Consider the following 27,940-nt stretch of genomic DNA (forward strand, 5'->3'; position numbering starts at 1 on the left):
ATAAGTTAGGCTTTCTGGTCAGGCTTTTGAGACAGCTATAACCTCACGTTAGAGAAATCCTCAGGTTATAAAAAGTGTAAAAAAGGGAACCTGCAAGTTTATTTTGCTGAGTTTTATAGCGTTATTATTGGGGGAAAATTTTTTCTTTCAGTGTTTTTGAAGTTTATCCTTAAAAGGAGATATCAACTATAAAAAATGCTTTGTTAAATAGTTTGTGTGACAGGTAACACCAAAGTACTTTTTTACATTTTTTGAAATGTAAAATTTTAATTTTACTAAATTTTAGGCTGTCTGAACTGATATAGTTCATTTTTTAAAATTAATTAATTTATTTATTGTTTATTTTTGGCTGCGTTGGGTCTTTGTTGCTGTGCGCGGACTTTCTCTAGTTGCGGCAAGTGGTGGCTACTCTTTGTTGCAGTGCACGAGCTTCTCGTGGTGGCTTCTCTTGTTGCAGAGCATGGGCCCTAGGTGTGTGGGCTTCAGAAGTTGTGGCACACGGGCTCAGTAGTTGTGGGTCACGGACTCTAGAGTGCAGACTCAGTAGTTGTGGCACACGGACTCAGCTGCTTGACGGCATGTGGGATCTTCCCAGACCAGGGCTCAAACCCGCATTCCCTGCACTGGCAGGTGGATTCTTAACCATTGCACCACCAGGGAAGTCCTGAGATAGTTCTTTTCTTATACTAGATTTATATGCTCAAATTTTAAGAAATTGCCTATTTTCTTTATTTACAGTTCTTTAAGGAAAAACAGTAATGCTCTGCATAGTTTACTGAAACGAGTGGTCAGCACATTTAGTAAAGACACGGGTGAACTTGCATCTTCATTTTTGGAATTTATGAGACAGATTCTTAATTCTGATACAATGGTAAGTATATATATGTATTTGGTATTTCTTATATTTATAAACTTTTACATATGTTAAAAAAATCGCTTGGGTTCAAAAATATCTTGGAATAACGGTTTTTGGAACTTGGAACTAACAGTACTGTTTTTTTCTGTGTCCTCACCCCACTATAAGTACGGGGTTTTGATTTATCAAAAAAGTAGATGTTTAAGAGTAGAATTTATTGAACTCTAATTTATTAGGCATCATTATTAATTTGTGAATACTCTATGATTTACATTTTCTTAAAAGAGAGAAAAATACTACCTATAGTGCATTTATTTTTTTACCTCATTCTTTACATTGAGTTACCTTGCTAGAGTCAGTCAGAATAGTCAAATTTTATCAGTCTCTTAATCAAATATTTACTTAGTGTCACTTAATTGTACATTTACTGGCTCTGTTTTGGATGTTGTGATTTTTGGGGTGAATGTCAAGCTTATTATACTGGAATATTTTGGATCCATCATAGATACAATTAAAGATTATTTCCCTAGCTTTAAAATCTTATTGTTAAAATCTAATTAAAAATTTCTCTCATTAGTATTTATCAAAATTGTGGTATATATTGTGGACACAATTCTAGAAGCCACTAATAGGCCTGCCTTTAAAAAGTGTCAAATAAGTTTGGGAATGTCTCCCAGATGGAGCTCAACTGCACATTAGTATATTAAAAGCTCTAAAAGGCCCTGGATGAATAGAAACTTGCTTTACTGCAATTTAATCCAGTTTTGTCCAAATGTATTGCCTGCAGAATACTTGTGCGTCTGTGTGTGTGTGTATGTGTATGTGTATGTGTATGTGTATGGCTGTTAACATCCTATGGGTTTGATATTCTGTCAACATTGATTTAAGAAATGCAGCTCATATTTAAGATTTCTGTTTCGAAAGAGTTATCGAGGACCTGTATAGTACAGTATTAACAAAATAAATGTATGTGATGATTTCATAAGAAAAAATTAAATTTACTGTTTAGTATATTTCTCTTAGGCATACAATTTATACTGAGAATATTTCCTCCAGTAAGCCCTTCTTGGCTGCCTGTTGTGTTTGTAGTTATTGTTGTGCCAGTTTTATTGGCAAATTATTATTTGTTCTGTGTCATATGTAGTTTATTAAAGTGATTAAACTTACCAGATGCTTTGATTCTGAAAGATTGGTATATTTAACAGTAGGACTGTAGCTACATACTCTAAAGAGATTTTAGTGTCTCACTTGATGGAACACCACTTATTAGTCTTACCAGATGCTAAGTGACATGTTAATATCAGTTTGACAGATTTTTTTTCTTTTTTTCATCCAACAAGAAGCCATAACTTTATTAATGATAAAAACAGTACAGATTTCTAACCCAGCTGCAGTTACTCTTTTGAAACACCAAAAAAGGCCCTCTTTTCAGATGGTTACATTGTTAATTTCGTAATAGCATTTACAATATTACTGTTGTTCTTCAGGGCTCAGACTGCCTTTGCTCTTGACACATTTGCTTGTGACATGACCAATTCTGTGTCCTTAACTTCCGCACCTGTTTCATCAGTCTCTTCCTCTTCACTCTCCTCCTCTTGTACAGTTGGAGTCTGTGTGTTTTCTTGAATGTTTGAGACAGCTTCACCTTGAACTTTGAATTTCTCAGCAGCTGCTAACTGTGCTTGCTGAGATAAATCCTTGATCTTGGCTTCCCCCAAAACTATGTAGGTATCTGAAGCTAGGCTCTTGTATACTTCTGGTTTTGTGATGACAAAAAGGACATTCTTAGATTTCCGGATAGTGACTCTAGTAACCCCTGTAACCTGTCGAAGATCCAGTTTGGACATATCCTTCTGTGCCTTCTTTTCACTCTGACTCTGTTTTGCTTTACTGACTGGTTCTTCATTGATTTCAGCTGCTGCTGCCAGCTGGGCTTGTTGTGTGGTTGCCTGTGTAGAATCCTGTTCCTCAAGCTCTGGTACTGATTCATCACTGTCAGATTCTGTTCGAGACCCTGTCTCACCCTGGGACTGTGGCAACTCCTGCTCTGTAGCAGGGACGGTTTCTGTGGCTTCACCAGGCATTTTGTGCGGGGAACGTGGAACCAAGATGGTGGCAGAAAGAGAGCAAGTGAGAGCGTGACCCATGCCTGTTGCAGGACAGTTTTCTTAAACGTGTCATCAGTTAAACAGTTTCTAATCAGAAACGACTAACCAGTGTTCATTCATGCTGTCCAGGTTCTTCTGGGCTCTCAGGACTGCTGATTAATGCTTTTATTCATCCCTCATCAATAAATTTGCTTTTCTTACTTCCTTCATTGAGGTCAGTACCACCCTGTTTAATTTCTAAATTCTTTCCCTCTCCCTTAGATTCTTTCCCTGTTCTTTCTACTCTGTTGTATTCTTCCTTAATCAGAGGAAAATATACCCCTGTATCACTTCATTTCTATCTATGAGGTACATCTTACCCCTTTTAATAACCTGCCCGATTCCTTTTCCATCTTCTGTGTTTCCCTCTCCCGTCTACCCTTGCGTTCTGGTGGATAGAATCTCTGAATATCAAAAATCAAATTTGTTATCTTTCCCCATACACTTGGTTCATCTTTTCTGTGCCCTGCTTTTATACCATTGATCTTTCCTGACCATCAAGTTAGAAACCATGAATACTGGCTAACTTTCCCCTTTTGTTCACCATCTTCAGCAGCTGCTCATTCTTGTCAGTTTCATTCACAAAACCTTTCATACTTCATTCCTTATTTTGTATTTCACTGCTATTACCTTGGTTTCTCCTTTTTGCTCCTTTTTGCATAACATTTTCATAACATCCCATAAAATTCACCCTTTTAAACAATTTGGTGGGGTTTAGTATACTCATAGAATTGTGCAACCATCACCACTATCTAATTTCAGAATGTTTTCATAACTCCACAGAGAAGCTCTGTGTGCCCATTAACAGAAACTCTCCATTACTTCTTTCCCCTAGCTCCTGGCAACCACTAATCTCCTTTTCTGTCTCTATGTCAATTTCTGCAAAGAGACTGCTGGGATTTTGATAGGGATTGTATTGAATCTGTAGGTCAGTTTTGGAAATATAACTGTCTTAGTACTATTAAGTTTTCATATTCATGGACATGGCATGGCTTTCCATTTATTTAGGTTGTCTATATTTCTATGATGTTTCGTAATTTTCAATGTGTAAGTCTTGTACCTCTTTTGTTAAGTTTATGCCTCTAATTAAATTGGGAATTTAAAAAATGCTGTTGTAAATGGAATTGTTCCTTAATTTCATTTCTGAATGTTCTTTGCTAGTGTTTAGAAATGCAATTGGTTTCCATATATTGATATTGTGTCCTGAAACCTTGCTGAACTTGTTTATTAGTTCTGAAAGTGTTTTTAGTGGTTTCCTTAGACTTTTCTAAATACGAGGGTATCCTTTCCAATTTGGATACCTTTTATTTCTTTTTCTTGCTTTATTGTCCTCTCAAGAACCTCCATTGCATGTTGAATAAAAGTAGCAAGAGTTAACATCTTTGTCTTGTTCCTAATCTTAGGGGGAAGGCTTTCAGTCTTTCACCATTAAATACAATGTTAGCTATGGTTACTCATAGATATCCTTAATCAGGTCAAAGAAATTCCCTTCTATTCCTAGTTCACTGAGTGTTTTTATCATGAAAAAGGGTGTTGGATATTGTTAAATACTTTCTATGTGTCTATTGAAATAAATGATCATGTTGTCTTTCTCTGTATTATATTTTACATTGATTGCTTTTTACATGCTGAACTGACCTTGTATTGCTGGAATAAATACCACTTGTTCGTTGTGTACTATCTTTTTGATATGTTGCTAGATTCAGTTTGCTTTACTTTATTGAGGAATTTGGGGTCTATAGTCAATAGGGATATTGGTATGTAGCTTTCTTGTGATATCTTTGGCCTCATAGAGTGAGCTAGGACGTATTCTCTCCTCTTTCATTTTTTGGAAGTTTGTGGATTGTTGTTAATTCTTTAAACATTTGGTAGAATTCGTCAATAAAGCCACCTGAGCTTTTCCTTGTTGGAAGCGTTTTTGATACTAATTAAATAGTTTTACTTATAAATCTGTTCAGATTTTCTGTATCTTCTTGAGTCAGTTTCAGTAGTTTGTGTCTTTTTAAGAATTTGTTTCTCTTCATTCAACTACATTACTAACTTGATGGCACACAAATGTTTATATTTCCTTATAAACTTTTTTTATGTCTGTAAGGTTGTTAATGATGGCGCTTTTTTCATTCTTGATTTTAATAATTTAAGTCTTCTCTCCTTTTTTCTCCCCTTTTGTTAGTCTAGCTGAAGGTTTGTCACTTTTGTTGATCTTTCTAAATAACCACATTTTGGTTTCTTTGATTTTCTTCTGTTTTCTAGTCTCTATTTTATTTATTTCTGCTTTAATCTTTATTGTTTCCTTCCTTTTACTTGCTTTGGGGATAATTTACTTTTCTTTTGCTAGTTTCTTAACTTGGAAGGTTAGGTTATTGATTTGAGATCTTTCTTCATTATTAATATAAGTATTTACAGCTATAAATTTCCCTCTGTGCACTGCCTTTGGTATGTCATGTTTTTGGTTTTGTTCATATCCAAATATTTTCTAATTTTTCTTCTTTGGCCCCTTGGTTATTTAGGAGTGTGTTTAATTTCCACATAATTGTGAATTTCCCAAATTTCCTTCTGTAACTGACTTCTAGTTTTATTCCATTGTGGCCAAAGACCATACTTTGTATGATTTCAATCCATTTAAATTTATTGAGGCTACTTTTACAGCCTAGGGCTATTTTCTATCCTGGAGAATGTTTCATGTGCAGTTGAGAGGAAGGTGTCTTCTGCTGCCATTTGGAGGGATGTTCTATACAGGTCTGTTACGAGTGTTGGTTTATAGTTGTTTAAGCCTTCTGCTTCCTTGTTGATTTTCTGTCTAGTTGTTCTATCCACTGCTGAAAGTGGGATGCTGAAGTCTCCAACTATTGTTGAATTGTCTCTTTCTCCTTCTACTTCTGTCAGTTTTTGTTTCATGCATCTCCGGGCTCTATTGTCAGGTGCATATATGTTCATAATTGTTATATCTTCCTGATGGATCAACCCTTTCGTTGTTATAAAATGTCCTTCTTTGTCTCTAGTAATAGCTTTTGTCTAAACTTTTATTTTGTATTATTGGTATAGCCACTCTAGCTTTATTTTGGTTATTGTTTGTATAGTATATTTTTTCCTACCCTTTTACGTAGAGCCTGTTTGTATTTTATAATCTAAAGTGTGTCTCTTATAGACAGCATAGTTGGATCAGGTTTTGTTTTGTTTTTTACATTCTGCCAATTTTTCCCTTTTGATTGGTATATTCAAACCATTAATGTTTAATTATTGGCAGGGAGGATTTATGTCTGCTGTTTTGCTCTTTACTTCCTACATATCTTTTTGTTTTTCTTTATCTCCTTTTTTTTTTTTTTTTTTGCTTTAAACAGATGCTTTCTACTGTGCTGTTTTAATTTCCTTTTTCTCTCTTTTACCTTTTTTAAAGAAGTTATTTTCTTAGTGGTTGCCCTGGATACTACATTTAACACCTTAATTTAATAGTCTCTTTCTGATTAATCCCAACATAATTTCAGTAGTATACAAAAACTGCTACAATATAGCTTTGTTCCTGTGCTGTTATCATACTAATTACATTTTTATACATTGTGAGTCCATCTTCACAGTTTTATTATTATTGCTTTATTCTGTTTTTTAATTCAGATAGGAGAAGAAAAGAGTTACAAACAAAAATACGTTTATACTGCCTTTTACCTAACCTTTACTGACATACTGTTTCTTCATGTGGGTTCAGGTTACTGTCTAATATCCTTTCATGTCACCCAGCAGGACTCCTTTTAGTAGTTTTTGTAGAGTAGGTTTGCTAGTGACAGATTCTCTCTCACTTAAAAAAAAGAATTGAGAGTGTCTTTATTTCTCCCTCATTTTTGAAGGATAGTTTTGTAAGTTATAGAATTCTTTGTTGATAGTGTTTTTCTTTCAGCACTTTGAATATGTTTTCCTACTGCATTCTGCCTTCTGTAGTTTCTGACAGTAAATCAGTTGTTAATATTTTATTAGTTGAGTCACCTCTCTCTTACTGCTTTCAAGATTCTCTCTTTTTTTTTTGGCTTTTGACAGTTTGATCATGATGTGTCTAAGAGTGGATCTCTTTGAGTTCATTCTACTTGGAGGTTGTTGATCCTCTTCAAAGTGTAATGTTTTCATCATATTTGGATAGTTTTCAGTCATTATTTCTTTAGATATTTTTTCCTGACTCTTTCTTTCTTCTTCTGAGACTCTTTATTATGTGTGTGTTGGTGTTCTTGATGGTACCTCACAAGTCTCTGAGGCTATGCTTGTTCTTCATTCTTTTTTCTTTCTGTTCGTTAAAATGGATAATCTTAGTTGACCCTTTTCAAGTTCACTGATTCTTTTTTTTTGCCAGCTCAAATCTGCTGTTGAGCCCCTCTAGTGGATTTTTTTTTTTTTTAAAGATTTTTTTGGGGGAGGGCACTTCCCTGGTGGTCCAGTGGCTAAGACCCTGTGCTCCCAATGCAGGGGGCGAGAGTCTGATACCTAGTTAGGGAACTAGATTCCACATGCTGCAACTAAGAGTTTGCATGCCGCAGGCTAAAGATCTCGACACAGCCAAATAAATAAATATTTCCTTTAAAAGATTTTTTTTTGATGTGGACCATTTTTCAAGTCTTTATTGAATTTGTTACAATAATGCTTCTGTTTTATGTTTTGGTTGTTTGGCTGAGAGGCATGTGGGATCTTAGCTCCCTAACTAGGGATTGAACCCACAACCCCTGCATTGGAAGGCGAAGTCTTAACCACTGAACTGCCAGGGAAGTCCCTCTAGTGAATTTGTTGTTTCACTCATTGTACTTTTCCACTCCAGAATTTATATTCAGTTTTTGTATAACTCTTAGCTGTTTATTGATATTTTCTTGCAGAGTACTGTATCAGCCTTCTTTCCAGTTTCCTTCCATTTACTTCTTTGGTACATTCTAAATAGTTTTGTGTGAGTTCATAACTTCCTAAAGCAGACATTGGATCATATCACTCTACCCTACAATACCTTTTCATATCTGTAGAATAAATTCCAAACTTTTTAGCATGACATTCAAGACTATTCACTGTATGGCCAAAAAGTTACCTTTGCAAACACTTCTTCTCCCTTGCTGGGAGCCATCATCCATAAGTCTCATCTACTATATGTATCTCCTTGGCCATGCTTCTCTTAGTTTGTTGCCCTCTCCCTCTCCCTCTCCCTCTCCCTCTCCCTCTCCCTCCCCCTCTCCCCCTCTCCCCCTCTCCCCCTCTCCCCCTCTCCCCCTCTCCCCCTCTCCCCCTCTCCCCCTCTCCCCCTCTCCCCCTCTCCCTCTCCCATCCTCCCCCCCCACCCCACCCTGGTCAAACTATGCCTATTTATAGTGCCTATTTTTAGTGCCTATTTTAATGCATCCCAATTTGTGAAGCCTTTTGATATTACTTTTCTTTCTGTACACTTCACAGCATGTTATTGAATGATTTCTTTTTATAGATCATTTATATGCCTATTTACCATTTCCTACTCCACTATCTGACTGTTAGGTCACTTAGGTCAGAGACCATGTCTTACTAGCTTTTTCGCAGTGTAATTGTACAGTGTCTTGTATAATTTAATAGTTGAAGTGTTTGACAAATGATTAAGGAGATTTGAAATGGTATCACAAATTTGATAGAATTTTCATTTTTCTGAAATAACTGTGTAGCTTAAAAAATCTCCTTAAAAATTCTTTTATTACTTCTCACAGTAATGTATATATAGAAAACATCAAATTGTGATAAATTTGACCTTAGATTTTCTAAGACTACTTTTAATAACAAGTAGGTAGAATAGAATTTAAAATGCATTTTATGTTGTTTAAAACTGTTTCTGTTTATAATAATGAAAAAGCAAGATAGTAGAGGTGAAAATTTTACATCATTCCAAATATTTTAATTAGTTCATAGTTTTTCCCCTCTCTTTTAAAAAACTGATTTTCTTCTGTTTTCCCTGACGTTTAAAAATAATAATCATTATAATACTTTCTGATTCAGCTATACTGAACTTCCCACCTCTGGTTAAAGTGGTATGAAAAACTAAGAGTGAGGAAAGAAGTCAGATAGATGCCTTGATAATTTGTATTCTGGTTAATATACTTATTTCTATAAAATAAATTTAGTCTGTAATTCATACATTTTAACAACATGTAGGGAACAGTTCCTTTAAAGATAACTGTTCACAGTCTGTTAGTGCATTTTAATTGCTTTTAACTCATTTAGTTTAATTTTTAAAAAATAAAACATGAACTAGACCATCGTCAACCTAGTCTTCATTGCTACCTCCAAACAGAGCAGTTAAAACCCTTGTAGACATAATGGTTTATTAATTTCTTATTAAAACTGTATGTTCTCTTCCATAGTACAATGTAAATGACTTCCTCAGTCTAGTGTTTTCTGAAAGGAACAAGTGTGCTTCAAGCACAGTATCAGTTTGAGTGGGAATCTGTGAAGAATAATTTTCATTTAGTTTTCACCGAAATGTGTCCAGTTATAGGACAAATGGTAGGAGCTACAAACAAATTTTTTTTTTTTTTAACAAATTTTAATTGTTACTGTTAATTTAAAAATACTGACTCTTACATTTGGATTGGTAGGACCAATATTCATGTTGAACCATTTAAAACAGGGCCATGTTCTGAAGATTTGAAACTACTTAAGTGTTCTTTCATATGTGACGATATGGATGGATTTATTGTCATGAACTGAGATTTGTTTTGCCTAGTGAATTTTTTTCACCATTCCCATATTCATTTTATTATGTGGCATACTTTTTTTTTGCGGTACGCGGGCCTCTCACTGTTGTGGCCTCTTCCATCGCAGAGCACAGGCTCCAGACGCACAGGCTCAGCGGCCATGGCTCACGGGCCCAGCCGCTCCACGGCATGTGGGATCCTCCCGGACCGGGGCACGAACCCATGTCCCCTGCGTCGGCAGGCGGACTCTCAACCACTGCGCCACCAGGGAAGCCCTATGTGGCATACTTTTTAAAGCAGAAAATGTTAACTTTCTGTATGACCGCACATAGTCTTAAATATGATAGTTACTGTTTTCTTTAGTTGTTTGCCTTATCTCCAGAAAAACAAATTCAGCTTTCATTAGTTCTCTGTTATAGCAGGCATTTTATTAACTTGAGTATCAATTAATGTATTACGTTTCCTGCAAGTGCCTGTGTATTTGTCATTGGATATTTTTGTTGAGAAATCTTGGTGCCAGTAATTTGAATACAAGTGTTTACCTATTTATTTTGTGAGTCTTAACTCAAAGAAAACTTGTTTCAGCTTTGAGCTGACTAATTCTTAAAACTAGCCATTCATACTGATGTAAAAACAAAAACATTGAGGGGAAGATTGCAGCAGTCTTAAATATCTGAGTAAGTTTGGAAGCATTTTTTGCAAATTTCTCTGCTCTCAAATTTAACTTGTGTGTGACATTTACAGGGATGTTGTGGAGATGATAGTGGTCTCATGGAAGTAGAGGGAGCTCATCCATCACGGACGATGAGTATTAATGCTGCAGAGTTAAAACAGCTTCTACAAAGCAAAGAAGAAAGTCCAGAAAATTTGTTCCTTGAACTAGAGAAGCTTGTTTTGGTAAAAAAACAAAACAAAACAAAATAAGAAGAGCTCATTCCCAAGACATATTTTCTTCTCAGTTTGACTTGTACAAGTTTTCTTAGTGACTTTTTAAAACAGTGAAGTCTCAGTCGGGTATTTATACTCTGAATTAATAATTTGGAGTGAAGTCTTCCATACTATTATGAATTTTTAAAAAAATTTTGTTATGTTTTATTTTTGGCTGCATTGGGTCTTTGTTGCTGTGCGCGGGCTTTCTCTAGTTGCGGCGAGTGGGGGCTACTCTCCGTTGTGGTGCGCGGGCTTCTCATTGTGATGGTTTCTCTTGTTGCAGAGCACGGGCTCTAGGCATGCGGGCTTCAGTAGTTGCGGCGCATGGGCTCAGTAGTTGTGGCGCGTGGGCTTAGTTGCTCCACGGCATGTGGGATCTTCCCAGACCAGGGATTGAATCCGTGTTCCTTGCATTGGCAGGCGGATTCTTAACCACTGTGCCACCAGGGAAGTCCCCATACTATTACGAATTTTAAGGAGTACATGAAGGCAGTACTTTTTGAATTATCTATTGTTTGAATGCAGGGTGCCCCCTGCTACCACTCTTTAGAAGTAACAACAATCATTTTTGGTGTTTGTTTTATTTTAATATATTTAATGTTAAGTTGATAATTTCTTGATGGTGTTCCAAATTTCTTAGTAGTGAAATAACACCACCTTTTCTACTAAAGAGTCAGTAGATGATGGGCATAAATGTTCAGGTTTTACCTGCACCTTCTTATTCTGCTTTTGTTTGTATCTAGGAGCATTCAAAAGATGATGACAATCTGGATTCTTTGTTGGACAATGTGGTTGGACTTAAGCAGATGCTGGAGTCATCGGGTGATCCTTTACCTCTTGGTGACCAGGATGTAGAACCAGTACTTTCAGCTCCAGAATCTCTCCAGAATCTGTTTAACAATAGGTAAAACAAGCAATGTTTTGTGGTTGAATAGATATTGTATATTTAATGGCTGGGATCTAGAGAGGGCCAGCAACTTATTTTTTTCTAAGGGCTAGATAATAAAAAATCTAGACTTTGCAGGCCACATTCAGTCTCTGTTGCATATACTTCTGTAGCTTTTTGCTTGTCTTTTGTTTATTTTAAAAAAGCTTTAAAAATGTGCAAACCATTCCTAGCTTGCAGGCTGTACAAAAACAGGCTGGCAGAATGGGGGTCATAGTTTACTGATCCCTGATCTAGAGGATATGCCTCTTGATCTTTGGAGCACTGTCCTTTTAGAGCATAATGAATATTTAATATGATGAAATTATTCTCTAAATTTGGAAAAATTACACATTGGTACAGTGTTATAAACTTGGCTTTTTGTTTTATTTTATTGAAAGATCAAAATTTGTCATAACAGGATTAATTTCCAAGTTACTGGTTTTTAAGAATACTTAATTCTTAAATAGCTTCTTGAAGGAGTCTTTTTAAGTACAAATCTTACTAATACTTTTAGAGGGTAATATTTTTAATTGTGCTGTTCACATGTTTTACTTAGAAGTTAAGCTAAAATATTTAGTTTTGGAATTCTGCTTTTTAACAAATACTTTCTGTATTCTAGAACTGCATATGTGCTAGCTGATGTCATGGATGATCAGTTGAAATCTATGTGGTTCACTCCATTTCAGGCTGAAGAGATTGATACAGATCTGGATTTGGTATAAGTAATTTTATTACTAAATATTTAGAAAAAAATTCTGTTAATGTTTTTGTTTCTTTGCATATTGTTAGGACTAAAATAGATTATATATTATATGGCTGTTAAAAGTCTGTCTTGGGACTAGTACTGCATTATTTTTATGTCAGTTGCCCACTTAATGGTGTCCAGGACTCTTCGTTTTTATATGCTACCTGTTTTGCCTCTTTCTAGTTAGTGATCTGTATATTTGAGAATGAGTGGAAAATCACATTTTTGCGTATGTACTCTGAAGCACTTTGGTTTCTTATATTTGTAGGGTATAGAATAGTATCCCACAAAATTATAATTAATTCCTATATTTGGGTTTAAAGGGAGGAATCTGCTCTCTTGTGGTATCTGCTCTTAATTTGGGGAAATGTAAAAAATATATTTGTTAAAATAATACAGTATGAATCCAAATTGACATTCTTTAACGTAATACTGAATAGGTAAAAGTATAGTTAAAGATTTTAATGCAGTCTGTTTAATGATTCTCATAGGGAGGACGATTTCAGTCACATCTTATTGTACCATATATTGTTTTTTCTTGATTTAAAAAATATATATATTTTTTCGATAACATCAGATTTATTTGTAAATCAAGAGGAAGGGTACTCCAGAAGAAGAGTGGATACTCAAAGAAAGAAATATATTTGGATATTCCCTGGTCCAAAAAATGCTAGTATTCATTATGGACAATAAAACTAAAAGAATGATTTGCTTCATATTTAAGGTGTATTTGGTGTATTGAGAACTCCTTTTCCTTCTTTAAGATATCACATGCAATTGAATTAAAATTGCATTAAACAATTTTTTTTCTTTAGTGTAAGTTGTTCAGTGATTCTTTAGAACTGTAGTGAGAGAAATGTTCTATAATCTGCCCTGTCCAGTTAGCCACTAGCCCCATGTGACTTTTGAGCAATGAAATGTTGCTAGTACGACTAAGGAATTGAATTTTATTTTGATTTAATTAATTTAAATTTAAGTAGGCACTTGTAATTAGTGGTTACCATATTTGGCATCACAGGTTGAAAATATTTGTTCTAACTATGTTGAATCACAGCTGTCTTGAGATGATGGTTATGACCTTATGGGGTTTAGGGAAATTTTTGGTCTTTTAGGTTTGATTAATTTGAATAAAACTTAAACATAATTTTCATTCTTCTGAAAGTTGACTTAGGTTGGAACCTCATTAAATTCATAGAACTAGGAGATCTGTGGCACAGAATCCTTTTATAATATGTAGTGACTATACAAGGCTTGTGGAGTATGTTATTTTCAGATTATTTTGGAAAAGTTCTGGAGATACTCCATTGTTACTTTATATAGAGAAATACTGAGATCCTTGTCAGACAGCAGAGGTTTCCCAGACTATAGCCCTTCTGTGAGTAGGAATGCTACCTACCCCACCCCCAAATGAAAGCAGCTGAATTCCTAAGGTATTTTTTTTTAAAATTACCAATGGTGTTGGGTTTTGAAACGATGAAGGACCTATCATTGATTTATTATGAGACTCAAATATAGTTTATAGGAGATAAGAATTCCTGTAATCAAATGTTATGTTAATAGTACATTTAAAATGTAATGTCACATTAATAGTTACATTTAAGATATATCTGTGGTTTTGTTTCATTTTTATGACTGCAGGTAAAGGTTGACTTGATTGAGCTCTCTGAAAAATGTTGTAGTGACTTTGACTTGCACTCGGAATTAGAGCGCTCGTTTTTGTCGGAACCATCATCTCCAGGAAGAACCAAGACTACTAAAGGGTTCAAACTTGGGAAGCACAAGCATGAGACCTTTATAACTTCAAGGTAAAATTTCTTTTAATAAAGATCTTGGTTGGGGTCAGATAAGCTTATTTATTTTAATATGTTTTGATAGACACATGACTATTAAAGGAGAAAGGAAGCTGGCATAATACTTGAGTCATGAATATTGTTTTGATTTTTTTTTTTTTTTTTTTGCCGTACGCGGGCCTCTCACTGTTGTGGCCTCTCCTGTTGCGGAGCATAGGCTCCGGACGCGCAGGCCCAGCGGCCATGGCTCACGGGCCCAGCACCTCCGCGGCATGTGGGATCCTCCCGGACCCGGGCACAAACCCGTGTCGCCTGCACTGGCAGGCGGACTCTCAACCACTGCGCCACCAGGGAAGCCCTTGAATTTTTTAAAAGATAGTAATTTGGCCAGGACATACCTGGTACACTTATACTATATTGTTGTACTTAATGAGAGTTCAGAAGGTTTGAAAAAGAGCAAACTGGATTATTTTAAACAATTGTTAGTCATATCAATAAAATGTGAGTACCATTCTTAGCTAGTTTTGTTGTATTTCCCTGGCAAGTCGTAGAGATATTTGCAGTAACAAAATTGGGATAAGAAATAATTGATATATAGTTTTCAGTATTGCAAAGATTGACTTATATTTTCACTGGAAATGTGTAAAGGAGAAAGTTTTCATGGAGTATTTTTGTTTTCATAGTGGAAAATCTGAATACATTGAACCTGCCAAACGAGCTCATGTTGTGCCACCACCAAGAGGAAGGGGCAGGGGAGGATTTGGACAGGGTATACGACCCCATGATATTTTTCGTCAGAGAAAACAGAACACAAGCAGACCACCGTCTATGCATGTGGATGACTTTGTTGCAGCCGAAAGTAAAGAAGTGGTCCCTCAAGATGGAATACCCCCACCGAAACGGCCACTCAAAGTATCTCAGAAGATTTCTTCTCGTGGTGGATTTTCAGGCAATCGGGGAGGACGGGGTGCTTTTCACAGTCAGAATAGGTTTTTTACACCACCTGCTTCAAAAGGTAATGAATTATGTATGTTTTCTAATGAGTTATTCTAATATTAGAATATTGAATAGAAGCAATTCAGATAAAGTATTTTTCTGTTACTAGAGTTAATCTGGCTCTAGGCCAATGGTACTATTTGCAAAGTCCTTTATTGTATAGGAAAAATCATTTTTTAATTTAATTTTTGATTAATTGCATATTTAGCGATGATTTTAAAAGAAGTATTGGCTAATTATTTCCCTTTTTACGTTGAGAATTGTGTTTATCCTTTCTGAATAATATCCATACATAATTTTCACAGTTGTATTTATCAACAGTTCCCTTAGGATTGTTCTGTGTAGTTCACCATTGATTCTCTTATCTACTTGCTTCCTAATGTTATATTTAATCTGTTTTAAATTTTTCAAGATTTTAGAGTCTGAGTTCTAAAATATAAACTTATAGAAATTATATTTTACTAGTGGATTGATGACATGTTTTCATGCTTCTGAGTTAAGAGGGTGGGAGCAAAAGAGCATAGGTGTTTACATTAATAATAAACCCATAACTTTGTTAGGAACTGTTTTAAACACTTTGCATGTAATACTCTTATCAACCTGATGAGATAGGTTCTTTTAGTAGCCCCACTTAATAGAAGAGAAAACTTGTCAGTTAGCTGACCAGGACACGTAAAATATAAGTGGCAGAACCAGTATTTGAACCCTGGCAGTCTGGCTCCAGAGCCTCTGCTTCTGACTACATATGATGCTGCCACTCTACCTTTATTCCGTGTACAAAATTTCATAGTTTCTCTTCCATTGCTTTTGAAAATTAAGAAAAACATGTCATATCTTCCTTAATCCAGTTGAAGTTGTGGAAAAAGTAGATTTTGATCATGTTGCCTATGTTTAGGAAACTACAGTCGTCGGGAGGGAACAAGAGGTTCCAGTTGGAGTGCTCAGAATACTCCTCGAGGAACTTACAATGAAAGTCGTGGAGGCCAGAGCAATTTTAACAGGGGCCCTCTTCCACCATTACGACCACTTAGTTCTACAGGTACACTTTCTTCTTACTTGATACTTCTGAGAGAGAGGGAGGTGAATCCTTTTCAGATTGTTGAATGTCATATATTCTCATTCTGGGAGAGAATATTTTAGAATGTAGACATATAATTCTAAAGTCAATTTAATTTTATTTCTGTGAGTGAGTGTCCAATGTACATCTTCTGTATAAATACTCAGAATTTTAGATTCTGAACTATGTGTGTATAATGAGTAGTTCCATATTGATGTGCTGTTTTTTAATAGTTCAGTAAAGAAGGGAAATCAATCCTTAAGGTACCTTTTTGACCAAAGTAAACTGAGATGTCTTCATAGAGTATATAAGTTGACTTTTTTTTTTTTTTATAAGTTGACTCTTGAACAATGAAGGTATGAACTGCAAGGGTTGTCCACTTATATGTGGATATTTTTAACAATAAATAGGATCCATGGTTGGTTGAAATCTAGGTTGCAGAGGAAGCTCTGGATATGAGGGCCAACTATAAATTATACTTGGATTAACCCTTGAGTTGTTCAAGGGTCAACTGTATTCTGTTTCTGTTTACAGTATTGTCTTGTGTATGTAAGCATATAACCTTTTTCCCCCCCCCAAAACATTCCTATGTCAAGTCCAAAATTCTGGTCAGATGTAGCTTTTGGTTTCAAATGCACATTTTTTGTTTTTTTTTGGCTGCACCACACACCATGCGGGATCTTAGTTCCCCTACCAGGGATCACACCTGTGCCTCTGCAGTGAAAGCGCGGATTCTTAACCATTGGACTACCAGGGAAGTCCCAAATGGACATTTTTTAAATAACAGCTGTATTTGAGATGTAATTCTTATGTTTAGACAATTTACCTATTTAAAGTGGACAACTCAGTGGTCTTCAACACATTCACAGAACTTACACTTGGGTTTTAAAGGAGCAAACAGTAATCCCTGTCTTGGTTTGAGCTCGGTGGTATAGATTAGTATTTATGTCATGGGAAAGGAAAGGATGTTGCAACTAAAAATTATATTCTTTTCTTTTATAGGCTATCGCCCAAGTCCTCGTGACCGTGCTTCCAGAGGTCGTGGGGGACTGGGGCCTTCCTGGGCAAGTGCAAATAGCGGCAGTGGAGGCTCAAGAGGAAAGTTTGTTAGTGGAGGCAGTGGTAGAGGTCGTCATGTACGGTCCTTTACACGATAAAACATTTTTTTGGAACATCCTAAGTGTATATGAACATTTCATGAGGACAGTAAAAATAAAACAAGACATTGGAGGACCAATTTAGACTTAGCAGTTATCTGGATACATCTGAGAGAATATTTTTATCTGAAGAAAGCAAATTTTGTTTGATACCTAACACAAGATTTCAATAAAAATCAAAACTTTGTATGTTTGTATATATTTTTTCCCCTTCTTATATGACTATTTAGAAAATCTCTTAGGTAGAAAATGAACAGTGAAATAACGTTTTTGTTTCAGTGTATTTCTTGCATATACCACAGACGTCCCCAATACTTTCTCAGCTCATGTTGCCCTTTACTGTTTCTATAGTTTTTTCACAATACACCAGGCCAAAAGAAATGCCTAATGATTCCATTTATTAAGCAGTTAGGTGCAAACAACTTAATAAGAATTTAACAAGTAATGGTGGTTGCTGCACAACTTCTCAAACCTTGGAATCAGCTTGAACACTGCCAGTATTCCTGTTCCACTATGATTTTTGCGTAGTACTTACTTCAACTGCTGAAAATTCAGTTTTGTAAAGATGCACTGCCATGGGAAGGAATATAATGTTATCTAACACTGAAAATGTAAACTACCTCGAGCTAGCATTTTGTGTTGTGTCCAACAGATGTGTTCTCAAAAATTTAAAATGTCATGTGGCACTCATGTTAATTTACTAGGGTGACCTAGTGCAATTTTGGGAACCTTTTAGCTGTTCAGAAAGAAACATGACACTCTTCTCCTTTACGCTAGAAAGAAATACATACGTGCTTTGTGTTTTAGCTTTGTACCTACTTACACTATTTTATTATGCAGTTTTTTAAAGCCTAAAATGAGGCATATCCTAATACTGTTATTTTGGAAATCAGAAACATCTAATAAAATCTATACTTTATATACAGAAATGAAGTTTATACTTTGAGAAAATAGTCATATTTTCCTCAAGAGCTATCACACTGAGCCTGTATAATCTGGCATAAAATATAGAGTTCTCTGGGCTTCCCTGGTGGCGCAGTGGTTGAGAGTCCGCCTGCCAATGCAGGGGACACGGGTTCGTGCCCCGGTCCGGGAAGATCCCACATGCCGCAGAGCGGCTGGGCCCGTGAGCCATGGCCGCTGAGCCTGCGCATCTGGAGCCTGTGCTCCGCAACGGGAGAGGCCACAACAGTGAGAGGCCCGCGTACTGCAAAAAACAAACAAACAAACAAAGAAAATATAGACTTCTCTTAAACAACAAAGGAGTATATGAGTCTCATTCCATCCCTTTATAATGCTGTTTTGTCGAGCTATTTGTGAGTGAATGGAAAGTTTGTTTGCTAGGAAAACCTTGAAGAAAAACTCAGTTCTAAAGATTCTGTTATTTAAGTGAAAGGTAACGGAAATTTTTTCATAACTAATGGCCTCAAAAACCCAAGGTAACCTAAACCCCTTTTAATCCTGAAACTAATAAGCTCATTTTCTCTAAATATGCATTTTTCACACTAGATAGAATTTGAAGTTTGTCCTTAATGTCTGACACAATATATGTAAAAATAATTGTTTAAATAATTATGTTTCTTAATAAGAGTATATGGCCATATATAGATATGTTTCTTGATTTTCTTTTTTAAGCTTTAGGTTGAATATAAACTCAAATATCAGAGAGCCGTTGCTGCTTGTTTGTTAGGTTAGTACCCAGTAATTCAGGCCAGCCAAAGTAATAAATTATTAATGTAGAAGCAAATTAATACCAGGCATATATCACTCAGTCCAGCAAAGGAGGTATTATCCTAACTTCACAGATGGAGAAAGTTGAGGAACTTTACTCGAAAGCGATAGAAACAGGATTTAAAACCAGGTTGGCTGGCTCCTAATTCTTTACTTCTCCTTTGCGTCATGGAGAGCTAAGAAGCTACTTTTTAGGTTGAATGGTATTAGAGATCCTATTAATTTATTCCATGGAAGTGGAGTTCCAAAGACCTACCAGTCTGTTTTAGTCATTTCAGAAGTGAGCCAGATAGGTACTGGGGGATGTGTATGTAAGACCACGTACCTTCAAAAATAAACATCAGTTTTATGAGTACTTTGGTAGAATAGGTATATGTATTATTTGCAAAATTTTTTTTACGTTAAGAGATTTCAGGAAAAGTTTCAAGTGGTGTTTAGAAATTAATGTAAAACTCAGAATACCTTTGCAAATAAAACATTTAATCTATAACACAAGGAGTTGATAGAATGATCTGTATTTGTTTTCTTTTAAATGATTGCTTTTATTTATTTAATTTTTGGCTGTGTTGGGTCTTCCTTGCTGTGCACGGGCTTTCACTAGTTGCATTGAGTGGGGGCTAGTCTTCGTTGCGGTGCATGGGCTTCTCATTGTGGTGGCTTCTCGTTGCGGAGTATGGGCTCTAGGCACACGGGGTACAGTAGTTGCGGCACGCGGGCTCTAGAGCACAGGCTCAGTAGTTGTGGCGCACGGGCTTAGTTGCTCCGCGGCATGTGGGATCTTCCCGGACCAGGGATTGAACCCGTGTCCCCTGCATTGGCAGACGGACTCTTAACCCCTGCGCCACCAGGGAAGTCCCAAAGAAAAAAATGCTCTGAAATATTGCTATGCTTCATTTAAGAGCAATGGTAGTAATCAGGGTGTGTGAAGCAGTACCAGTTCCAGTTTAGTTTTATTGCTTAGTGCAAAGAAATTGCAAAAACAGAGACAGAGAATGTAGGAACGAGAGTAAGTCTTCTAAGTATCGTGTTCCATATACCGTAGTACAGCCTTGGGAATATAAGGATGAATAAGATGCAATTTCTGCCCTCAAGAAGCTCATATCTAATAGAGAAAACAATCATGTAAACAAGTTTTTTTTTAAAGTAGGTGAGCGTATGAATACTGAACAACTTGGAGTTCTTGACTAATCCAACTAGTACCTTTCAAACTGATTTTATTGTGGAGTTTTTAAAGTAAGTGTATATTTAAAATAACCAAAGGAAAAAAAGAAAAGACTTGACATTACAATTATATTGTTAGACCATAAATAACATCTTTGAAATGGTTTTTGTATAAAGGCTAGGATGGAAAAAAATATGCATGTGATTTGTATTTTTAAATTCAAAGGACAGGTTGGGAAGTAATGAGCAAGATCTTATAAACATTCTGTAAATTCATGAGCCAGAGAAGAGGATGCAAACTCAAGTACTAGCAATGGTCTTGAAAGTAACAAATGAGAGAAGAGAACCAGGTGAAGAATAGGCAGTGAAAACTGTGGAAGAGTTGGCCGTTGACACTTTGGCCTTGGTATGAGGGAGAAAACTTGGAGAGTTGGAGCTGGTGGCCCTGGAGAGGGCTTACAGTGTTAAACTACTCTGCTTCAGCTGATTGATACGTTGGAAAACTGACAGATACAATGCTGATGCATCTTCTAAAAAAAATTGTTTTTAATGTTTTAAGTTTTAAAATTAAAAAAAATTTATTGTGGTTAAAAAAACAAAATTTACCATCTTAACCGTTTTTTAGTCTACAGTTCAGTAGTGTTAAGTATATTAACATTGTTGTGCAACCAACCTCCAGAACCTTTTCATCTTGCACATCTGAAACTATACCCATTAAGCAACAACTTCCCCATCCCCTCTTCCTCCAGTCACTGGCACCCACCATTCTACTTTCTGTCTCTGAATTTGACTACATAACTTATTTAAGTGGCATTTGCCTTTTTGTCACTGGCTTATTTAATTTAGCATGATGTCCTCAAGATTCATGTATTCTGTAACATGTCAAAATTTCCTTCCTTATAAGGCTGAATAATATTCCATTGTATGTATATACCACATTTTGTTTGTTCATCTGTCAATAGACATTTGAGTTGCTTCTACTTTTTGGCTATTATGAATAGTGCTGTTATGAGCATGGATATACAAATATCTGCTCAAGACCCTACTTTGAATTCTTTTGGGAACATACACAGAAACAGGAATGCTGGATCATATGGTAGTTCCTGCTTTTTAGGAATCGCCATACTGTTTTCCATAGTGCTTGCACCATTTTGCATTTCTACCAGTAAGAATTCTAATTTCTCCGCATCCTCAGCAACACTTATTTTCTTTTTGTTTATTTTAATAATATCCATCCTAATGGATGTGCTTTTGACTCTTAAAAAGAAGCAAAAAATCTGGATTGTTGATGTGTAATCAGTTTTCAAGTATGGCAATTGAAATTAAATAATTTAAAACATGATATGAGCAAGCAAATGTGCAGGGCAAAATGTGGCCAGAGGGTTCCAGCCCGAAGATAAGATCAGTTTTAGAAATTGGAACTTGATTACTATAAAAACTTACTTTCATTTGAGATGGTAAAATTTACCGAGTAAGTTTGTGATAGGACGTGATACTGTAGAGAAGTGCTTTGGAGCCAAATCTCTGCTATGCCTACCTCACTGAATTTTGGAGATTAAAGTCTATATTTGATTTTTTTAAAAGTATGTAGAGCAATATTCGTTCAAACGTTTGCCTGGAAAAAAGTATACCATATATGACGTACTTGATAAATTATTTCTGAAGTCATTGGAATTAATGCCTGCTTGAGAAATAACATGTAAGTTAGTAGAATTATACTAATTTATAGCTCTACCAGACAAGTTAGATGTGTTTTTTTTAGGGAGGTTTTTAGTTTGGGGGCACTATTTTATAATGGTCTTATAGACATAGATTGTAAGTGAAAATAGTCTACTTTCTAAGAATTTCCAGTATACTTTGGGGCATGTGGTAGTATTTTTAAAATATAGTATTTATACTTTAAAATATAAAAGGTTGTAGACGGTATGAAAATGCAGAGAACAGTGAGTAGTCTACTTTGGCCAGTGTAGAATGCAGGGGTGCAAGTAGAGGAAATGGAGGAAAGGTGTACTTGGAGATAAGGCCTAAATTATGAAAATTATTAAAGGTCTTATTATTTGCTATATAAGCCATAGGGAGTAACTAAAGTTTGGTTGTTGTTAATTTGAATGACTTTTTTTTTTTTTTTTTTTGAAGTACGCGGGCCTCTCACTGCTGTGGCCTCTCCCGTTTCGGAGCACAGGCTCCAGACGCGCAGACTCAGCGGCCATGGCTCACGGGCTCAGCTGCTCCGCGGCATGTGGGATCTTCCCGGACCGGGGCACGAACCCGTGTTCCCTGCGTCGGCAGGCGGACTCTCAACCACTGCGCCACCAGGGAAGCCCGACATTTTAAAATTTGGTACATTTTTATGAGGATCTACTATTAGCCAGTCACTATAAAAGGCGTTTTCCATAAATTAATTCGTAATCATCTGCTTTAGAAAGACTCTTCCTCTGGTGCAGCAGGGAGGACGGATTAGAGAGGGAAGAGACTGAGTCAGGAAGAGCAGTTAATCAATTACAGCAAAGATCTGTCGATAAATCAGTGATCCTCAAAGAATGGTTCTCAGCCCAGCAGCCCAGCATCAGCTGGGAATCTATTAGATGTTCATATTCTTAAGCACCACCCCAGACGTAAGAAACTGGAGGTGGAACCTAGCAATGTGTGCTTTGACAAGTCCTGCAAGTGATTGTGCTAAAGTTTGATGCCCCCCAAAGTTTGTATATCAATGGATTTCAAATTTAGGAATCATCTGGGGAGGTCATAAAAAATTCAGGTTCCAGACAGAGGAATGGATAAAGAAGATGTGGTACATATATACAGTGGAATATTACTCAGCCATTAAAAAGAATGAAATAACGCCATTTTCAGCAACATGGATGGACCCTAGAGATTGTGATACTGAGTGAAGTAAGTCAGAGAGCAGTATCATATGATATTGCTTATATGCAAAAAAGAAATGATACAAATGAACTTATTTACAAAACAGAGAGAGACAGAGAATGAACTTATGGGGGTGGGGGTGGGGGTGGGGGTGGGGGTGGGAGGAATAGTTAGGGAGTTTGGGATTGATATGTACACACTGCTATATTTAAAATGGATAACCAACAAGGCTTACTGTATAACACAGGGAACTCTGTTCAATATTACATAACAACCTAAATGGGAAAAGATTTTGAAAAAGAATAGATACATGTATATGTATAACTGAATCACTTTGCTGTACACCTGAAACTAACACAACATTGTTAATCAGCTATACTCCAATATAGAATAAAAAGTTTAAAAAAATCCAAGTTCCAGGGGCTACAAATCTATTTTTAAAAACTTCTCAGGAGATTCATCAGCCAGGTTTGGATCCAGTGACCTAGATGAAAAGTAGTGTCCTCAGCTAAGATAGTGGTAATGGAAATGGAAGGATCACATAGAAAAGATATTTCTAAGACACTCTAATACCTCTAGAATTATATTAGGCCATGATGGCATAAAATTATACGAAGCAGTTACTGGTTTGAAAGTACTTTCTAGTGGGAAAAGAGACGGGCAGGTGCTTGAACAGGTTGAGGAATAAGTTAGCATGTCAGTAAAGCAGAACTGAAACAGCTGAAGAGACCTGAGGTTTAGGGGTGGTAAGTATGTGCCACATGCTCCAAATGATCACAAAAGGTGAAGATGAAAAGATGGCCTAGATTTGGCAATTTGAAAGATTTTATAACTTTTGTCATGGCAATTATATTGGAGTGTGAATTTGTGGGAAGGTACGCAGAATTCATAATGCTATTTGTAGCATGATTGAGAAGTAAGAAAGTATATGTTCAATTTGTGGGGAACAAAGAAGAGATTGCTAAAAGCTATGTGTGCCAAAGCCCTCCTCTTTCCAATAGTTTACATATAAAGATTGCCTTTGGGTTTATTGTCCTAGATTGTAACTGCAGAATCTAGTTGTACTTTTTGTGATTACCGACTGCTTTGGAAATTCCATTTCTGATTGTTGTGTTCTAGGTTCTTATATCTGCTTCTTTCATATCTAAGATGTTCTTAAATATGCTGCATTGTTTCATGCTGCCTAAGTATCCTCGGAGTGTAGTTTTTTTTAGTTTGTTTTTTGTTTTCTTAATTAATTTTTGGCTGTGTTGGGTCTTCCTTTCTGTGCGAGGGCTTTCTCTAGTCACAGCGAGCAGGGGCCACTCTTCATCGCAGTGCGCAGGCCTCTCACTGTCGCGGCCTCTCTTGTTGGGGAGCACAGGCTCCAGACGTGCAGGCTCAGTAGTTGTGGCTCACGGGCCTAGTTGCTCCGCGGCATGTGGGATCTTCCCAGACCAGGGCTCGAACCCGTGTCCCCTGCATTGGCAGGCAGATTCTCAACCACTGCACCACCAGGGAAGCCCTGAAGTGTAGTTTTTTAATGACCCTATTCTGGTTAGTATGTTTATCATATTATGTATTCTTGGGTCTTTGTTTTATTTTGTTTTGTTTTGTTTTTGTCCAAGCCACACGCGGGATCTTAGTTCCCTGACCAGAGAGATTGAACCCCATGCCACGGCAGTGAAAGCACCAAGTCCTAAACACTGGACCACCAGGGAATTCCCTAAGGGTTTTTTTTTTTTTTTGGCGATACGCGGGCCTCTCACTGTTGGGGCCTCTCCCGTTGCGGGGCACAGGCTCCGGACGCGCAGGCTCAGCGGCCATGGCTCATGGGCCCAGTCGCTCCGCGGTATGTGGGATCTTCCTGAACCGGGGCACGAACCCGTGTCCCCTGCATTGGCAGGCGGACTCTCAACCACTGCGCCACCAGGGAAGCCCTCCCTAAGGGTTTTAAATGGAATAATGTTTGGAGGTATTAATTTGGAAAAATATAATGCTGAATTGCAAGGTTTTCATTTTAAAGAAAGGAGAAGACTAAAATAGCCAAAGAAAATTCTTAAAAAATTTTCAAGTTAGTAAATCTTTTTTTAATATTTATTTATTTATTCTTTTGGCTGTGCTGGGTCTTAGTTGTGGCACACAGGATCTTCAGTTGTGGCATGCAAATTCTTAGTTGTGGCATGTGAACTTTTAGTTGCAGCATGTGGGATCTAGTTCCCTGACCAGGGATTGAACCCGGGCCACCTGCATTGAGAGCATGGAGTCTTAGGCACTGGACCACCAGGGAAGTCCTTCAAGTTAATAAATCTTAAAAAATGATTTGTGTTGACAAACTGTATATTATTCCTCAGTGAAGTTCTCTTTGCTAAAGAGAGGCTTTGGGAGTATTTTGGTAAAGGTTTGAACTAAAGCAGGCCTAATGGACCCCCTTAAGTCTGCAGCTGCTTTAAGTTGTTTAGGGATGAAGCTTTTCAATGTTCTGGTAAACCTGGAACAGTACAATTGCTACTTACTCTGACTAAATATTTCACCTGGCTCTACTAGAACAATTTAGGGTCCTCTGGAATCATTGTTTCCTTTAAGTTAAATAAGGAATCAGAAAGAATTCACTTGTAAGCCAAAGTCATGTAAAACAAATATCCAAAGCTGCTCCATAAACATGTGAAATTTTAAAAAGCTGTTCAATAACTGTATCTCCAAAACTCATTTTGATGAAAAAGCATAAAAATTAGGAATGAAAAAGGCTAGGCACTAGTCCTGACTTTCCTATTTGTTAACTTGCTGTGTGATATGAACAAATTAAATTATCAGTGGACCTCTTTTCTCATATATTCTTAAGTATAAAATAGGATTCAGGTGATAAACCATAATGGAAAATAATATGAAAAATTATTTTAAAAAATATAACTGAGTCACTTTGCTGTACAGCAGTAACTAACACATAGTTGTAATTCAACTATACTTCAGTAAAAAATAAATTAAAAAAATAGGATTCAGAATGTGTGTAGAGTATGAATCATAAGAGATGTTATTACAGATATTTATTGAACAGTTGAAGTAAAAAGTAGCAGTCCAAAATTGATGAAATGTAGTGGCTAAGAAATAAGTGGAATAAACACAACTGAAAAAAGAAGGGTAATGTCACGAAAAGGAGGAATTCAAATTCTTTTTCTCCTCTCCATTCCCCCTAGGAGAAACATTCAGCTCTGATGTTGGTGTTGGTTAATCAATTAGCCAACATTATCAAAACCCAATTAACAAATATTAATTCAAAATTTAAAGTTACAGAAACTTTTACTTTCAGTAGTTCTAAAGTTAACTGAACCTGAGGACACAGTATAACGTCCTTATAAAAAGTATTTAATTGTGATAACACTTTAGTATTTAATTAATGATTAAAGAAGGAAAGGAACTAAAGTTTACCAAAATGTTTTTTTTCCAAAGATATCTGTATCCATAGAATTACCTGGATGAAGATTTTTTATTTATTTTTATTTATTTTTGGCTGCACCTCACGGCTTGAGGTATCTTAGTTCCCTGGACAGGATTTGAACCCAGGACACGGCAGTGAACGCGCTGAGTCCCAACCACTGGACCGCTAGGGAATTCCTCCGGATGAAGATTTTTTTTTTTTTTTAAACTATATTCGCTATCTTGTCCTCATTCAGAGTCATGGCTTTATTTTATTTGTCTGTTTTTTAAATTTTTTGTTCTTGGGGTCACGGCTTTAAATAGCACCTATACATGCTGATTCCTCTAAATTTCCAACCTAGACTTCTCCTGTGATGTCCCAGATTTGCATCTTGACATCTCCACCATTGCCTAGTAAGCACCCAGCAGGAACCACCTCACACAAAAGGGCCCACAACACAAAGGGGATGAGGAACCAAGCAGCAACCACCTCACACCAAAGGGCCCACATCACAAAGGAGATGAGGAACCCATTCCCTCCATGGTAACTACTCCTCTGATATTTTCTTTTTCTCAATAAATGGCAACTCCATGTTTCTAGTTTCTCAGGCCAAAAACCTTAGTCATTCTTATCTACTCTTTTTCTCTCACACTCTACCTCTGATCTGGCTTCTACCTTCAAAACATATCTTGACTCCAAATGTTACCGTCTCTGCTGCAGCCACCCGGGCTAAGCCACCATTGTTTCTTGTCTCAATTATGTAAATAGTCTTCTAACTCAGCTCAAAACCCTCCCATTTCAGAATAAAAGCCAGAGTTCTTATAATGGTCCACAAGTTTCTACATGATTTTCCCCCTCCTTGTTATCTCTTTGACCTCATCTACTACTCCCTGAACTCACTCTGCTTCAGCTACCACTTCCTGATTTTACCAAAATAAAGTCCAAAAAATTGTAACAATTTATTATATAAAAAAGATAGCTACTCTACTACAATTTGGTAAGATTTAATACTGTAATTCTTCACGTATTTTTAGAGTTAATGTCTTTTGAAAATCATGCTAAATAATGAAAATTATTGTATTCACACGTTTTAAGGTGTTTTGTTCAAACTGGAATATTTTTCTACATATTAACAGACGGTGACCTGGTTTGGGGATACTTTTACATTAAAGGGCCCACGACCTATGTATTTCTAACTAGTCACCATATTAAAAGGTGTTGGACCAACTTTAAAACGTCAGTTCACTTATTTCAGCTGGGTACCTAAAAGGAACATATTAACAAAGTCGTTGAAATTCCCTCATTCCTAAAATGCGGCATAATTTAGGAGCTATATGGTAAAAATCCATTATATTTGTATATTTTTACAATGCAGACAGACCATCAAACTGCACGAACATATCCATGTAGATGTTCTCATATTTAAGAAATATGCCTCATCTGTCCTAGGATGTGGTCTGTAGCCTCAGCATGAACATCATGTCTGACCGTAGGCAGCAAATAAAT

The 27,940-nt window shown here is 36.5% G+C and overlaps 1 protein-coding gene and 1 pseudogene across 2 annotated transcripts in view; one reads left to right on the plus strand and one right to left on the minus strand.

The window, feature by feature from the left end:
* The window catches only part of VIRMA (vir like m6A methyltransferase associated), a 61,465-nt gene extending 43,995 nt beyond the window's left edge, over window positions 1-17,470 (plus strand). Inside the window, exons 17-24 of one of the 2 annotated variants that reach the window (XM_067711759.1) lie at window positions 739-871; window positions 10,425-10,577; window positions 11,354-11,514; window positions 12,158-12,254; window positions 13,922-14,088; window positions 14,757-15,088; window positions 15,965-16,108; window positions 17,129-17,470. In XM_067711759.1, coding sequence (XP_067567860.1) covers window positions 739-871; window positions 10,425-10,577; window positions 11,354-11,514; window positions 12,158-12,254; window positions 13,922-14,088; window positions 14,757-15,088; window positions 15,965-16,108; window positions 17,129-17,283 — 1,342 coding nt within the window. In that variant the 3' untranslated portion in view covers window positions 17,284-17,470. The remainder of the gene's footprint in view (window positions 1-738; window positions 872-10,424; window positions 10,578-11,353; window positions 11,515-12,157; window positions 12,255-13,921; window positions 14,089-14,756; window positions 15,089-15,964; window positions 16,109-17,128) is intronic. The other variant, XM_067711760.1, reaches the window with a different exon arrangement.
* LOC137210148 (nascent polypeptide-associated complex subunit alpha pseudogene) lies at window positions 2,194-3,011 on the minus strand (annotated as a pseudogene).
* Window positions 17,471-27,940: the final 10,470 nt, after the last annotated feature.

This window comes from Pseudorca crassidens, chromosome 17, assembly GCF_039906515.1.
Source record: "Pseudorca crassidens isolate mPseCra1 chromosome 17, mPseCra1.hap1, whole genome shotgun sequence".
NCBI lineage: Eukaryota > Metazoa > Chordata > Mammalia > Artiodactyla > Delphinidae > Pseudorca > Pseudorca crassidens.